Below are 17737 nucleotides of genomic sequence, written 5' to 3'. Positions count from 1 at the left end.
GGAGTGAGTTTCATCATCCACAAGGATTTGCCAGATAGGACTCATACATACTTACATTGGTCGAAGCTGGACCAGTGTATCTATGTAAAATTATTCATATCTGGAATTCAGCTTTAGTTACTTACTGGTGGACCCCAGTCAACTAACTGTGATTTTTTTAAGGCAACGGATGCCACCATAGCTTATTTAGGAGTTTGATCTTTCCACATCACAAATGCCTTTGTAGAAAATCAATTAAGTCAAATCCCTAAAACATCTGCTTTAAAGATCAAAATCCTAAATAAGCTGTGGTGAAAACAATTGCCTTAAAAAGTCACAGTTAGTTCTAAAGCTGTATTCAAGGTAAGAATAATTTTACATAGATACACTGTATCAGCCCTACCTGGCAAATCCTTGTGGAAGCTGGAAATCATTCCAGTGATCTCCACTCACTTCCTGGTCCTGTGTGGAACGTATATATATATATATATATATATATATATATATATATATATATATATATATATATATATATATATATATATGTGTGTGTGTATATTTATTTTAATTAATTGCCATGTTATGTTGTGTTTCTAATTCTTAAATTTTTTTAAATAAACACGTAAAAAAGAATTTCCCTTCATCTCTTACCTAGTGACAAACAATCATGATTCTCATCAAAACAAAGTAAAGGGGAACAAGCCCATAGATTGTATCTGACATATAATGTACATTGAGAAGGATTCCCCTGGAGAGCAGACCCCGGAGCTATTTTTGCAGAAACTAATTTCATGAGAAGGACTTGCTGCAGCTGTGTAAGCAATTTCACATATAACTCCTCCATCTCGTTAGCTTCTCAAAAGCACTAAATAGGTCAAGGAATTGATATTTACTTTTACAAGGTTTTCATATCCTCTGTGGAGCAAAACATTAAATACTATCTTATTTCATATTTACAGTTTATTTTGCCCTTCAGAGTGCCATTATATTGAGCAATATAAACTGGATAGGCAATTAAAGAGTCTTGGCCACAGAAGAGTCTGGGTTATTGCACATATTTACACAGGATATTAATTGATCGGCACATAATTTCCAGACCCATGAAAGCAGCCAGACAACAAATACAATATTACACACTAATGATGCCAGCAATATCATATTAATATTAATGTGGGCAACAAAAAGTACTCAAGATTCATTGTTTTTTAAAGCAAAATCTATTCTATACAAGACTTTAAAAACATTAGAGCAGAGATACAAGTCAGAATAAAATGTCATGTTTCTTAGGCACGGTTCACATTTTTGGAATACAGTTTTGTGCATTTTAAAAATCTTGCTGCAATTTTGGTGCACTTTACAACTGCATTAGCAGGCAGGAAACATGCTCTTGACTGGAAAGTGTTGGTGCAACAGTGTAGATGGAGGACCTGATTTTGATTTTGACAGGCTGGATCGCTAAGTTGGCAGCACAGAATTGGATCCTTTTGTATATAAAATCATTCCTATTTGGGCCTCATGCACACAGAGCTTAAAAAATGCCTCTTGTACACACGGGTGTTATTCCCACCTTTAAAAGCATCTCTATGTAAGTCTGCATGTCTATGCATCCACAGATGTTTACACGTCTATTAGAAGAAAAGAGTTTACGGACTGAGCCCCCCCGCCCCCAAAGGCACATTCAGAAGAGGAGCCAAAGAACGCATTTAGGCGCATTTAATGTTTGAGCGTTAATGCATTGCAATGGGCATAATTAACTAATATTTGAATGACAGCTACAGCACAGATCTGCTTTGCTGTGAGGCCGTCAATAGACATCGTCCCCTTTGCACACTGGCCATGCTCCCTGAAGGGCATGCGCTGTTATCACCCCAGTCAATGAGACTCGGATGATCACAGATTGGAGTAAGGGGTTGATCCCGGCCCCTTACCGCGTGATTAGCTGTCAGCCAATCACAGCTGATCACATGAAGTAAACAGAAGATCGGTAATCTTTTTTTTTTTTCTTCACACGCTAACAGTGTGAGGAGAAAAAAAAACACTGATCACCAGCTTCTGTTGAAGGGACATCGGTCCCGAAGAGGAAGAGACAAAGCCACCTCATACATGTGCCCACCAGTATTGCCTGCCAGTGCCACAAATCAGTGCCCACCAATCAGTGTCCACCAGTACATAAGTGCCAGCAATCAGTACCACCTATCAATGCCCACGAGTGCCACCTATCAATGCCCATCAGTGGTGCCAAACAGTGCCTCATCAGTGCTGCCTATCAGTGTCACCTACCAGTGACAATCAGTGCCCATCACTGCCCCCATCAGTGCCCATCACTGCCACCCATCAGTGCCAGATATCAGTGCCACCTATCAGTGCCACCTACTAGTGCCCTTCAGTGCCACCTATCACTGCCGCCCATCATTGACGCCTTCGGTGCCACCTTTCAGTGCTCATCAATGCCACCCTATCAGTTCCCACCAGTGACGCCTATTAGTGCCCATCAGTGCCGCCTTATCAGTGCCCATCAGTGTCACCTTATCAGTCCCCATTAATGCAGTCTAATGGTGCCCATCAGTGCAGCCTATCAGTGCCCATCAGTGTAGCCTTTTTTTAAAAATTTGGTCTTTTTTAATTTGTTTACCAAAAAATAAAAAACCCAGAGGTGATCAAATACCACCAAAAGATAGTTCTATTTATGGGGAAAAAAATGATAAAAAATATAATTTGGGTACAGTGTTGTATGACCGTGGAATTGTCATTCAAAGAGTGACAGTACTAAAAGCTGAAAATTGGTCTGGGCAGGAAGGGGGTTTAGGTGCCCAGTAAGCAAGTGGTTAATGCTTAAAATACTAGATACAGTGGGGATCGAAAGTGTGGGCACCCCAGGTAAAAATGTGTATTACTGTGCATAATGAAGCCTAGGAAAGATGGAAAAATCTCCAAATGGCATCAAATTACAGATTAGACATTCTTATAATATGTCCAAAAAAGTTAGATTTTATTTCCATCGATTACACTTTCAAAATTACAGAAAACAAAAAAATGGCGTCTGCAAAAGTTTGGGCACCCTTCAGAATTTATAGCATGCACTGCCCCCTTTGCAAAGCTGAGACCTGCCAGTGTCATGGATTGTTCTCAATCATCGTCTGGGAAGACCAGGTGATGTCAATCTCAAAGATTTTAAATGGCCAGACTCATCTGACCTTGCCCCAACAATCAGCACCATGGGTTCTTCTAAGCAGTTGTCTAGAAAACTGAAACTGAAAATAGTTGACGCTCACAAAGCTGGAGAAGGCTATAAGAAGATAGAAAAGCGTTTTCAGATGTCAATATCCTCTGTTCGGAATGTAATTAAGAAATGGCAGTCATCAGGAACAGTGGAAGTTAAAGCAAGATCTGGAAGACCAAGAAAAATATCAGACAGAACAGCTCACAGGATTGTGAGAAAAGCAATTCAAAACTCACGTTTGACTGCACGATCCCTCCAGAAAGATCTGGCAGACGCTGTGGTACACTATTCCACTATAAAGAGATACTTGTACAAATATGGTCTTCATGGAAGAGTCATCTGAAGAAAACCTCTTCTACGTCCTCACCACAAAAATCAGCGTTTGAACTTAGCAAATGAACATATAGACAAGCCTGAGGTATTTTGGAAACAAGTTCTGTGGACCGATGAAGTTAAAATAGAACTTTTTGGCCAGAATGAGCAAAGGTACGTTTAGAGATGAAAGGGCACAGAATTGAATGAAAAGAACCTCTGTCCAACTGTTAAGCATTGGGGTGGATCAATCATGCTTTGGGGTTGTATTGCAGCCAGTGGCACAGGGAACATTTCACGAGTAGAAGGAAAATGGATTCAATAAAATTTCAGCAAATTTTGGATGGTAACTTGATGCCATCTGTGAAAAAGCTGAAGTTAAAGAGAGGATGGCTTCTACAAATGGATAATGATCCTAAACACACCTCAAAATCCACGGGGGATTACATCAAGAGGCGTAAACTGAAGGTTTTGCCATGGCCTTCACAATCTCCTGACCTCAACATTATTGAAAATCTATGGATAGACCTTAAAAGAGCAGTGCCAGACAGCCCAGAAATCTCAAAGAACTGGAACACTTTTGTAAGGAAGAATGCGCAAAGATACCTCAAACAAGAATTGAAAGACTCTTGGCTGGCTACAAAAAGGTTTACAAGCTGTGATACTTGCCAAAGGGGACAGTACAAGATATTAAATCTGCAGGGTGCCCAAACTTTTGCAGTCGCCATTTTTTTGTTTTCTGTAATATTGAAAGTGTAAATGATGGAAATAAAATCTAACTTTTTTTTACATATTATAAGAATGTCTAATCTGTAACTTGATGCCATTTGGAGATTTTTCCATCTTTCCTTGGCTTCGTTATGCACATTAATACACATTTTTACCTGGGGTGCCCAAACTTTCGATCCCCACTGTATGACTAAACACATGTGCAATAAGCAGGTTTTACCTCATTTTTTAAGCAGCTTTTTCCGTGCATAGAGTTATGAGGCTGAGAGGGGCTTAGACAGGCACACAGTGTACATGAGGCCTAAGTTGCTTATCTGGAGTTCAGATTTAAAGGGGCTGTAAAGTCAGGATGATAAAACACTGCTATCCCCTTTGTTTTATCAAGATCTACAGTACTATGTGTCCATTTTTTAAAATTCTAATCGTAAATACCTTATCTCACAGCAATGACTTGTTGTCAGTGATATTCCTCTGCTCGATCTTCTCCGTTGTAAGGAATGCGGAGGGAAGGGCTGTGATAACCCTCTGACATAAAACGGACACCTAGTATTTTAGATATTGATAAAACAGAGGGGATGCAAGTTACTTTTAAATGGTATTTAAAGTGACAGGGAAGAGCAGTAGGGGGGGGGGGGGCAAAGAGGAGATCACTCTCACACACAGGCATCAGAACTGACAGGCAGGGAGGGAGAGGGAGAAGGAGAGACAGAGCGGAGAGAAAACAGCTTGATGACAGAGGCACACAAACTGACCACGGTATCATGGATCAGCAGCCATGATTATGTGGTCAACAGGGAAAGGAGGACACAGGAACAGGCAGGATCAACCAGATATTTTTACATCATACAATGGGACAAATTTCACAGCACAAGCACTGTCCTGTTTAACATGCTTTAAAGAAATACATATATACATACATATATATATATATATATATATATATATAGATATATATATATATAGATAGATAGATAGATAGATAGATAGATAGATAGATAGATAGATAGATAGATAGATAGATAGATATAGATATATATATATATTTAGGGTTATAAACACTTTAAATGTAAACTATGGAGAACTACTCACAATATTACATAACACACGTTTTTACTAAATATATTTATTGATTTTCAAATGAAAACAATAAAAAAACACAAATGAACAATTATCTCTCTTGTCTCTTTAAGACATAACAGCAACAAAAAAATTCAGTGCCTAAATCGAGTACGATAAACCAAATCGAGTGAGAAGTCAGCAAAATAAACCAACAACATTCAAATCTTAACATCCCAGATCTAGAGAAACTGCAGATTAAGTAGGCTAGAGACCCAACAATCTCATATCTTGTAAAATATGTTTGGTCTTTTCTAGAGTTCAAAAGTGAGATTATAAAGTAGTAGGCTATCACGTACTATTTGCAGTCAGGTTCTAATTGAGGGGGAGGAGAGACCCTTCCACGCCAGTAGAGTGATCTTTTTGGAGTAGAAATAAAGGATCCGCAACAAGATTACAGCATATTTATCAAAAGGGATATCACCAAAAACACCTAGTAAACAGAAACCCAGTGTGATCATGTAATCCACCACCAAAGGCAGAGTCAATATACGTGATGTCCCACGCTTTCCTGTTTGTCCTGCATAGTGCATATGTATTGGATTCTGTGTATACACCAAATACGAATACTGACCTTTACAGCACTCTTTTTATCTTATCAAATTTCCATCATAAAGAGATTACCGCTCCAGTCCCTCAGAAACACCACCAACGTATAATCCTACTGAGACACTCAGGTGCTGGCTTTGCACAATGTAGAGGATGAAAAGAAGTTCCTGGATTGCCACACGTCAGAGTAATGGCATCTTTATTTGGTCAATAAAATCCAAATGCAGTCACATATCAAATGTGGAAAACAGGATAAAAAAGCTAACGTTTTTCATGCCTTGTTCTGGAGCTTATTCATAGCTATGAAATTTCCATCATGTTGCCTTGAGATGCACCAAGTATTTTCTGTGTTCCTTTGGGATCTGATTGATTCAGACCTGGTGGTCTATCTAGGCGCATGTGAATTTATAATAGGGTCCATCCTTTCAGGTTCTTGTTTTTAGTGGCGGATTACATGATTACACTGGATTTCTGTTATTGATTTATTTTTCTGCATATGGTGTTTTCTGGATGACAAGACTTGGATTTATACTACCTTTATGCTGTCATTGGACTTTATTTTTTACTCTATACACTAATATTACTAACGCTGCAAATATTGTTTCACGTGATTTATTATTCAGTTTGTCTGACTGTTTTTTGCTTTACACTTTTTTGCCAGAGCGGACTCTCATTTTACACACACACATAAGATATACATAGGATTCTTAGGATACAATTAATTGGGAAGACACAGTGCTCATGAGATAAAAGTATTGATCTCTACCCAAAAATCATAGACAAAGGGACAGTTCCAGAAATAATGCAGAAAGTCAGCTGTAGTATCACAGCCCTAAAAAGACTCTGATGCTAATTTAAAATGAGTCACAATTTTGTTTGTTGTTTAGTATTTCCAAATGATCAGAATTTGAGCCCAAAAATGTGATATGTGTACCAACATCATTCCCAAAAATCAGAGGGTAACATCACTATTCTACACTCAAAGACACACCAAGAATCACCAAATATCACAGAATAAATCAAGAAGCATAACTCCTGACTGATGTCATTCTACCACCTATATATTCAAAGAAATGCAGTATGTATGTGTATTTATGTGTAGGAGGGTTCCGCCACCATTGAAAATTGTGTCATATGTTTCCCATGGACAAGGACAATAATCTGCCTTAACATTTTCCCACTACCACTAATTGCAGGCTCTTACCAAGCAAAAACCAACCAATATTCAGATGGTTCAGCATGCTGACAGTAATCAGCCTTCAAAACACATGGCATATGCCAGAAACAGGTTGTTCAATGGCTCTCCGGCCTTCCACAGTACATCTGCATTAACTTAACTTATTGCACCCCTGAGACTGTTTGACAGCACAGAGATGCAGCCCCTATCCATGTGGAAGCACAGTGACTAAGTGGTAAGCACTTCTGCTTAGCAGCACTGGGGTCAATGTTTTGAATCCAAAGCATGCCACTTGATGTAGAAAAGTTGTCTGTCCTCCCTGTGTTGTTAAACATAACTCCTGATTTAGGTCCTGTCTCAATGTTGTATTTACGTTTAGGAGGGTTCCACCAACATTGCAAATCGTGTCATATGTTTTCCATGGGTAAGGACTTTATTCAGCATTAACATTTCTCCACCACCACTAATTGTACCCTCTTACCAAGCAATAACCAACAAATTCCAAGATGGTTCTCCAGCAGCATGCTGACAGTAACCAGCCTTCAAAATGTGGAAACCCAAGAAATGACATTATAAATCAATTACTAAATTATAAATTTGAACCAAATCTAGAACTGTGTGTTTCTGACCAGATATGTATGCATAAGTCTAATGTGATGCCGCACACATATTTTAATGTTGTATGCTGATGATGAATGACAAATGCACTTTGTGTGAAGCAGCCCTCGCAAAGTTGTCATTTCCATTTTTTTACCCTCCACATCCCAACAATGTACAAGTTAATTTTTTTCATTTTTGGTATCACTGATCATGGCTAGAGCCTTGGACATGTGTTATTTTAAGGTTTAGCCTGCACAGATATATATGCTGGTGCATTCTTTCATTTGTAAAGAGTGTGTGTTCCTGATGAACAGGTGTGACCCGCTTGAGGCATACATGAACAAACAGAAACAATTACACTGGTGGGTGTGTCCTTTACTGAGTGGGTCTGCTAGAAATTCTATCTAGGTAATATAAAGGCCTGAAGTTGTGGTGGTTGTTTGGCCTGATATGAGGCGCAAATATTTGTTTGCATTGCTTATATTGGTTTACAAATAGAGCCATATTTTTTTATTTTTTGGGGGGTGCAATTCAAGCATTAGGGGGCCTGACCGTGGTCAGTGGGAGTAAAAAAATGACATTGCGTCTGTGCCTCATCATTGGTGTCAGTGAGAGGAATAGTGCCCAATCTTCGGTATCAGCGAAAATAATAGTACCCCAGTGTCAGAATCAGTGGGAGGAATAATGCTTAATATCTGTGGGAGGAATTCCCAAGGGCCAGATAAAGGCATGCAAAGGGCCACATACGGCCCCCGGGCCGCAGTTTGGGGACCACTGGCTTAGATAAAAATTAAGCTTCATGCTAAATTTCAGGACTCTAGTAACTCTTTTGTGGACTAAGCAATACATGAAATCTGACAAATGTGATTTCTCTTTAACCACTTGCTTACTTAAATTGCGCGGTCATGCTACAGTTTTCCCAAATGAAATTTTTATCATTTTTTTCTCACAGATAGAGCTTTCTTTTGGTGTTACTTAATTGCTGCTGGGTTTTTTTTTTTTTGCTAAATAAAACAAAAGCGGCTTGAAATTTTGAAAAAAAAAGTTTCATAGTTTGTTATAAAATTTTGAAAACATTTAAATTTTTATCCTTCACCGATGTGCGCTGATGAGGCTGCACTGATGGGCACTGATAGGCTGCTCTGATGGGCACTGATAGGCAGCACTGATAGGCGGCACTGATGGGTAGTGATAGGCATTGATAAGTGGTACTGATAAGCACTGATGAGGTGGCACTGATAGGTGGCACTGATGGGTGGCACTGAAGGGCACTGATAGGAGCCACTGATAAGTGGCACTGATAGGAGAAACTGATAAGTGGCACTGATAGGTGGCACTGATGGTCACTGATGAGTGGCACTCATAGGCACTGGTAGGTGGCACTGATAGGCAACACTGATCTGTGGTACTGATTATTAGACAGTGATGGGCATTGATTGACAGCACTGGTTGGCACTGATGGGTGGCACTGTGGGCACTGGTAGGTGGCACTCTGGGTACTGGTAGGTGGCACTGGTAGGTGACAAAGTGGGCACTGGCAGGTGATAGTGGTTGGCACAGCTGTGGCATTCTGAGTGAGGGGCCAATGTCCCTCTGACAGAAGCCGATGACAGCGTGAGGGAAAAAAAATACAGATTACCGAGCTTCTGTTTAGATCATGTGATCAGCAGTCGTTGGCTGACAGCTGATTACATGGTAAGGGGCCGGGATAGACCCCTTACTCGGATCTGTGATCAGCCGAGTCTCATAGACTCGTTGATCACAGAGCGTGCTGCGCATTGCAGGTCACGCAGACTGCGCTTGCTCGGGAAGACGTTCAGGGACACCCTCCCGGCAATTAAGGCCCACGCTGCAGCCGTCTTTCAGCTATAGCACGGGCGCCAAGTAGTTAAGAAGCAAATAAACACAAAAAACGAAAAAAATTGCATCTCAGGAGCGCTAATTTGCGGCCGCGAATTAGCGTTCATGGATTTGCTCGGGCCGGTTTATGACCTGGAAATGCATCATCATGAAAGGGGAAAGGGCATTCACATGCCCCCAGGAAGTGTACTGTTGCTCAGCCTCCAACATGGCCAGGTCGTTCATTTCACTGCTGATATGCAAGGTAAGTGTGGGCGGTGTCTTGTCTTGTTCTCTAGGTTGCGGGGGTGTGCTAGTTAGCTTAGTTTATTGTGGGGGGAGACTGTTGTGTGCAGTGATCCTTCATAAACCTTCACTTCCTGGGCATGCACACACATCACTGCTTTCTCTGCACATTAGACTTCCTGCATTTGTACATGTTCCTGTAAATACACTATCTACTATGTATATATGGTCTAAGCAGTGTTTGTAAACAGTTAGCTCAGAGCACATGCAAATATGAGGCCCCCCGATAGCTGGGCCTTGGCACAGAGTGGATACATATTTAGAGTGGATACATAATAGCGCCAGCAGCCCCGCCCCACCTCTCAGAATGGCAAACACCTTAAAGGGTCAGTACCAAGGGGTGAAGGATGTTTAAATTGAAAACAGAAAAGTGAAATTTTACACCTCCTCAATGCATACCAGGCCCTTTGGGGCTTGTATGGGTTTTTAGAGGAACCCCAGCCGCAAATGTAGCACAACAAAATGGGATGGGGGTCCTGATCTCAGCACTCAGCCTAGCAGGCCATGGAAAGAAGGGGGACAACTGAGTCCCCCCTGCTCCTGAGCCAGATCAGGCCACATGTCCTCAGCATGTGGGGGTTTTGTGGTGTAGGTGGGGCTCATCACCCCCACCCCAAGGCACCTTGCTCCAATGTTAATGGGGACAATGACCACTTCCTCAGAACTATGAACATGGTTGTGGAGGTTTACCGACATCTGGAAACCACCTTTAACAATGGGGTCCCCAGATCACACCCCCCTTCCCCACGTGAATGATTATAGGGTACATTGTGGCCCCAAAAATCACCAAACACACATGTAGCCGTACCCCCGTAGGGGCTGCTGAATGTTGTGGCCCACCTGTCATCCTGCCAGCCCAGCATTCACCTCTCAGACACTCTTGAGACAATGAACAGTCCATGTGATTGTTTTTGTTGATTTATTGAGGGGATTTGAACTTGGATGGGTAAGGGGGTATATAGGATGTCCAGAGATAAATTGGCAGATCAATTAGCAATCAATCAGAGCTGTTCTATACACTGTACAACACCAGGCTCCCCCAGCACAACTCTTGCTTGCAGACTGCTACTCTGTCTCTCTCTCCAGCACAACACTTTACTCCAGGCACAGCTAGCACGTGGTTAGGCCTGACTCCGGCTCAGCCAGGCCTCAGTAACCGCCCTTAGCTGGCAGGAACCGTGGGCCCCTATAATGTAGCAAAATTAGAAAGTCTTGTGTGCTAGCTGTCCTAATAGCAGACTACCGCTCCCAGCCAGTTCTCTCCGGGCCCTGCCAGCCCTCCTGGCTGCAGCTGCCCGACTCCACTGCCGTGGCATCACAGTCCTTACTGCTAGCTCTGCACCCATCCCAGACTGCACACTCCCAGTCCTCTCAGGTGTGCCTCCCCAGTCCTCTCAACTGTGCCTGTCACTCATCAGCCCTCCTGGTTGGGATCAGTGGTTTCCTCCTGAAGACTTGCTTGGCAGGACTATCTCCTGTTGTCCTCTCTGGTTCCTCTCTGTGCCCCCTGTCCAGATCCTTCTTGTCTTTTCAGAAGGGCTCCATCCTGCACCCTAATCCCAGGCCCAAGGTAACCCCCCCCCAGACTGGGAAGCGCACCCTTAAAGGCCCCGACAACCTCGTGCTCCATCTCCAATTCTTCCACCTGACAACTCCTCCCCAGCTGGGCTGACCCTGGGTATTTCAAGCCTGCCCCGCCAATCCTAATTCAGGATTGGTCAGGGCTCCCAGAGACACCCCAGACAACTTCTCCCTACTTCCCCTCCTCCCTTCTATAATCCTGTAGAAGAAAGAGGGAGGTGATGCTTTCTGTGAGTCACCAGCTGCTGCCCCTCCCAGCCCTCTCAATCCAAAACAAACAGGCCAATTTACAGCTAGGCCTGCTTAAATTTTACCTGCTCTCACAAAATCGTAACCTCTAGCACCTACTTAGGTAGAGGGTGCTACACACAGTTTAAGTCCTTTATTTACTTTAAACTTGCAAACATCTCTTTACCCCATGTAGATCTATTGTCAATCCCAATGCATGTTGCACCTGCAGACCTGGAAAGACATGGGTTGGTGCTGTCACAAGGGGGCAGTGCCCCTTGGTGATATAAGCAGTTTGCCCCACCCCTTACCTATTTCACAAATGACAGATGGAGAAGCAGACAGTTGTTGGGTAGTCTTTGCTGGGGGTGGAGCTTATGTTTTGGAATCAAAATTTTGGTGTCCAGCGGCTGTTGGGATTGATGATGGATTCACTTGGTGTATTTTTGTTTGATTTGTGGAATTTTGTTACGAAAAGTGAATTTTGGGTTTTTAATTTGTTGGTTTATTCACTTTTTTAAGGGGAGTGATTAGGAGTAAAATGTACCTCATACTCATTCACATGGGGTGACAGGATATAGGTGTCCCCTTTTAGAGGGGGCTTCAATATGCTGAAAATCCCCTCCGCCCGCAGACCCCGAAAACCAATGGCCAGGGTTGTAGTGAAGAGGCCCTTGTCCCCATCAACATGAGGACAAGGTGTTTTGGTGGGCACCCCAAAGCACCCTCTTAATGTTGAGAGCATGTGGCCTGGTATGGTTAAGGGGGGGGGCGTCGCTCATCCCCCCCATCCTGACCTCCAGGCTACATGTCAGATAAGAGTCTGGTATGGATTTGGGGGGGGGGCGCCAACTTTTTTGTTAATTTTGACATGAGGGTTCCCCTTAAAATCCATGCTAGACCCAAATGACCTGGTATGGATTTAGGGGGCCCTTTGCCAATTTTTTCCCAATTTTTTTCAGAACAGCCAATGCCACATCAGCATGCGCATGGTTGTTTCCATTATATTATTAGCTAATTTTCTAAACATTATTGTATAGAATTTAAAAAATCAAACACTATTAAATGTATTTTGTATTTATAATTGTGCTCAGTCCAATAGGCTAGTGGTCAGCGCTTCTACCTTGAAAAACTCTGGCCTTGAAAAGCTCATGGGTTCAAATCCTACAGAGGGATACTAAAATATTGCATTGCTGAAAAAAGGCGAATGAAAATTAGCCAAAGCGGCATATGATGAAAATGAGTGAATGCCAATTAGCCAATGCACTTTAGTTTGGCTGATTCTATTATATTAACTCTTCAAATGCATGCAATGCTATGTATGTATTCAATAATATTATGGTGTGGTATTCTAAACATCACACACTAGTTTTACATTTTTTGTTTGTTTATTTTAATGTGCTTTTGCACTGGAAAAATAAACACACCCGGTGTGAGGTAGGTTGGCTGGGATTTGAACTCATACCTTAAGTGCCGGTTCACACTAGTGCGATGCGGGAACCCTGCCAATCAACTGCGGGTTCCCGCATCGCACTTGACACGCACGGCAGTTCACACTGCCATATGCGATCTGATGGGGAGTGTCATTATATGTTAACGACACCCCCATTTCAGCTGGTATATCGCACTGCGAACTGACAGTTCGGACATGAATCAGATTGCATATGTGTGAACACACATGCGATCCAATTCTGGTCCAAACAGGAAAAAGGGTCCTGTGCGTGTTTGGACCGAATGCGGTGCAATATCAGCCATGCTATCTGTATGGCTGACATCGCACCCGCACAGACATCGCATGTAATGTGAACAACAGTGTGCTGCGAATTACATGCAATGTCTGGCATCGCACTAGTGTGAACCAGCACTGAGGGCTTTGGAGACATCTGAGCAGGCCACCAAGCCATGGTGCTAAGTATGCTGAGACCTGCCTAATAGTGTAATATGAATAAAGTATGAATGTAAATAATTACTGCTTTATAGTCACATGAATAAAAAAAAAAAACATGAAAAAACAACATACAATAAATATGTAATCTAAATGTGCAATACATTTAATTTTACAGAATAGCAGATATTAATCTGCAATATTCATCCATAACTGCATTTGTTAGCAAAAGAAGAAAAAAAAACTAGGAATACTAATTGCAATATACATTAATGGATGCACAGGAGGTAGAGCGCATCTCACATAAAAATGTTTTCTTTACATACATGGATCATTGTTGCAGTGCAGTGCTATATAATAACTTGGTAGAAATTGGCACTTTCATATCCGCGGAATCGCCGATTAGCACACATTCCGAATTTACCAAGGCATGCTTGCCGCTAATAGCGTGATTTTTCTTTCACACATTCGCCCTGCTGAACTCTTAATTGCTTGAAATGGGTGCTATTACATGTAATAGCGCCCAGTACTTTCTGGTGCTATAGTAAACTACCCCCACTGACTTCAGAAAGATACTCATCAAGAAGGATTCAGTTTTTTTTTACTCATTATGCAGTGCATGCCTTGTAACCCCTCTATTGGGTGGATTGCTCTGCAAAATCTTATTCCTGCTAAATCAGCAGAGACGGAAGAATTAAATTATGCAATATTTAAAAGTCCATTTCACACCCAATTATTTGTGCTACTGTTTGTATTCTGCACACGACTGAGCAATTAAAGTGACTGACTCACACCCTCCTACCTCACATGACTTTCTATTCATTTACAAAGCCTCATAGTGGTGGGTAATGGTAAGGCACGTTGACAGAAAGCTGGCTAGACCCCACTATTTGCATTATCTAAATATATTTTAGAACAGTTGAAGTATTTATCAGATAAAATAAACAGATTTATTAGATAAACAGTTCATGCATTGGTTACAGTACAACTCACCGATTTCAGCTCCCAGTGAAGAGTTCAGTATTGCTCCAGCAGAGGATACCACTGCACAAGTAGAGAAGCCATGCGGATATAGTTTGCTCAAGGGTACCTGAGGAAAATACTTTTCCCATCCTAAGTTTGAGAAAGGAGCTTCTTTACCATCCAAAGTTCTCACAGGAGCACGCTTTTTTAGGATACACAGAATTTCCTGGGAGCTCAGTTTCCTAGAGTTTTGTTTTCCCGAGAAGCTAACTCCCAGCTTGTTAGCTCTGAGATACTCCCTTCTTGCTTTTTGCAGACGAGGAGTCAGCATTTTTGATGACACATTACCTTTCCACAGCTTCTGAAGAAATGATTTAGACATAGTTGACGAGAATCCATTCCAATCATCGTATTCTTCAAACATAAGCTGTTTCTTACGATGTGCATTTCTCCTGACTTTTCTATGTCTGGAGCGTGCATTTTGATGATACCTTGCACCAGACACTGAGCGGAATGATTGAGCCTGATTGGAATCTCTATGGATGAAGCTTTTTTTCTTTGACAAGATAAACTCATCCTCACTTGCAAAATAATTTTCCACATCCGCTATGGTTCTAATGCTACCAGGGCCAGACTTAAAGGTGTTTAAAACTTCTTCATCATTTAGATTATTGGCACCAATGGCATAGGATAATGATGCATCCTGTAGTGCTCCCATGATAGCCCTCTGCTTTCCTTGAATAGGTAGGAGTTTCTTAGCTTCTATGTAAGAGAAGGAACTTGGCACTGGTTCTACAGAGTTGCTATCTGTAAAGTAGATGAATATTACCAGAAACAGTAAACCCCAAGCACAAATTCCAAATAGCATGAGTTGTTTCCATTGCTTTAGGTTAGATTTCATGGCTTGATCTCCAATAGCTTCTCTTTTCTTTATATAGGCAAATCTGAAAATCTAATCGTGACCTGTAAAAAAATACAGACAATGATCAGGACATGTGGACCTATAATCAAATCACACTATACAGACATTTAGGAGTTCAAAATGCAAAATCTGCTGCAGTTGTGCATGGTAGACAATCGGCTTCTAACTTCATCTTGTTCAAGTAACCGGTTCCGGACCACCCATCGCACATATACTGTGGCCGGGCAGCCTGACTTGACAAAACAATGTACCTGTACATTGTCCACGCTCGGTGGTCTGGGGCATGTGCGCATTTGCCTCTAGCGACTAGCTCTGGCTGTGATTGGACACAGCAGGAGTCAATCAGCGGGACAGGCGGCCACGATCATTAGTGGGAATGAAAGAACGGTGGTCTGCCTATGTAAACAAGGCAGACCATCATCCTGTCACAGACAAAGAGACAGATTGTGATTCCTAGTAATCAGGAACACCAATCTTTCTCTTTGTCTAGTATCAGCTGCCCCCTCAAAGTTAGTAAATACAATAACTCTTTGATTGTCCCTGATGTTAACCCATTCCCTGCCAGTGTCATTTATACAGTGATCAGTGCATTTTTTTGGCACTGATCACTGTATTGGTGTCACTGGTTCCCAAAAAGTGTCACTTTGCCCGCTGTAGTGTCGCAGTTCCGCTAAAAATTCACTGACCACCGCCTAACCAGTAAAGAAAAAAGTCCCTAAATTTATCCCATAGTTTGTACACGTGTTCACTTTTGCACAAACCAATCAATATATGCTAACTGGGATTTTTTTTACCAAAAATATGTACCAAAATAAAAATTGGCCTAAACTGATGAAGAAATTGGATTTTTTATGTTTTTATTGGATATGTTTTACAGCAGGAAGTAAAAAAAATGATTTTTTTTTTTCAAAATTGTTGTTTATAGCGCAAAAAATAAAAACCGCAGAGGTGATCAAATACCACCAAAAGAAAGCTCTATTTGTGGGAAAAAAGGGATATCAACTTTTTTTGTGTACAATGTCGCATGACCGCACAATAGTCAGTTAAACTAAGGCAGTGCCGTGTTCCAAAAAATGGCCTGGTCATTAAGGGGGTAAATCCTTCTGGGGCTGAAGTGGTTAATCAATTTGACAAAGAAAACTTGAAGCTGATTTGTTTCTATTCAGGGCTGGAGCAGGTTTTGCAATCTCAAGATTAGTAAATCAACCCCTCAGTTGCATCATTTGTTATTATTATACTCTATGGCCAAAAATGTATCAGATTTTTGTTTATGATAGAATCAGTTACTCATAAACATCTTATGGATTTAACCTCCTGGCTGGTGTCATAAGTATGACATTAAATTGTTACACCTGCATTAAAACTCACAGTTGGGAAAGCTACTTCATAGTAATACATATGAAATATATTTCTGTGCATTATTATTCTATATTCATTATTATATATTCATATTCTGTATTATCTTGTGAAAAGTTTTTCTTTGAATTATTTATTCTAAGTCATAAAGGACTAAAACAAGTGCATAGGTAAAGGTGTATGCATATATTAAAGAGTCCTGCAAAACAATTATTTGAGGAAGCTAATCTAAGACACCTTAGGTAACAACGGTAACAACAATATCTTCAAATTATCAGAATATCCTAAGATTCTGGTGTTCTAGTTTATAGAACCACAATCTCTTTTATTTCATGTTATATCTGTTCTAACAGTCAAGTCTCTGGGGCTTTATGCTACCATGTGGGTGTGCTGGATTGATGAAATCTGGCAGCAAATAATATAAAATATACAGCAGTCTTTGAGATCACTGACCTAGCAGTGCACCAACACATTATCACAGTGAATCAATCTTGCAAGGAGGACGTGTGCTTTCAGATCACAGTAAAACCACAAAGGAAGACAATCTTCAAAACGTATTAATAAATTCCAACTCCAAAATGTTAATCCTCAAATGCTGGATAAATAATGTACATGTTAGTAGAAGCAACAATCTACAAATGGCAGAAAAATGTGGGGTACTTCTGTTTATGTTTTATTGTATGGTTAACATGTTCAAAGCGATAATGAACCCTTACTTTAGGCCATTTCAGCAGCTGAGTTAATCTAACTTGCTGAATATGTTGCTTCCTTTTTTTGGTCAATCTGAATTGATTTAAAAGTTTGCAATACAGAGTACAATAAGACAAAAGGTATGCCTGTAAGATATATGGCCAAAATAAAAATAAAAACAAAATCAAAAACTAAATAAGGAAAAATAGGGAGGGTATTAAATAAACACAAAAAATTGTGGGGAGCAACACATTATCCCAATACAAATATACAGCTTGGGGGCCA

The 17737-nt window shown here is 41.0% G+C and overlaps 1 protein-coding gene across 2 annotated transcripts in view; it reads right to left on the bottom strand.

The window, feature by feature from the left end:
* ST6GAL2 (ST6 beta-galactoside alpha-2,6-sialyltransferase 2) overlaps positions 1–17737 on the bottom strand; it is a 235891-nt gene that overhangs the window by 73970 nt on the left and 144184 nt on the right. The window contains exon 3 of one of the 2 annotated variants that reach the window (XM_077482626.1): positions 14515–15447. The exons of the other annotated variant lie outside the window; for it this stretch is intronic. Within the exon in view, the coding sequence (XP_077338752.1) occupies positions 14515–15385 (871 nt within the window). The 5' untranslated portion in view covers positions 15386–15447. The remainder of the gene's footprint in view (positions 1–14514; positions 15448–17737) is intronic. 2 annotated transcript variants of the gene reach the window in all.

The sequence above is a fragment of the Lithobates pipiens genome, unplaced genomic scaffold (assembly GCF_037356315.1).
Source record: "Lithobates pipiens isolate NorthernLeopardFrog02 unplaced genomic scaffold, aLitPip1_a1.2 Scaffold_16, whole genome shotgun sequence".
NCBI lineage: Eukaryota > Metazoa > Chordata > Amphibia > Anura > Ranidae > Lithobates > Lithobates pipiens.
This window is presented reverse-complemented; position numbering and strand designations above follow the sequence as displayed.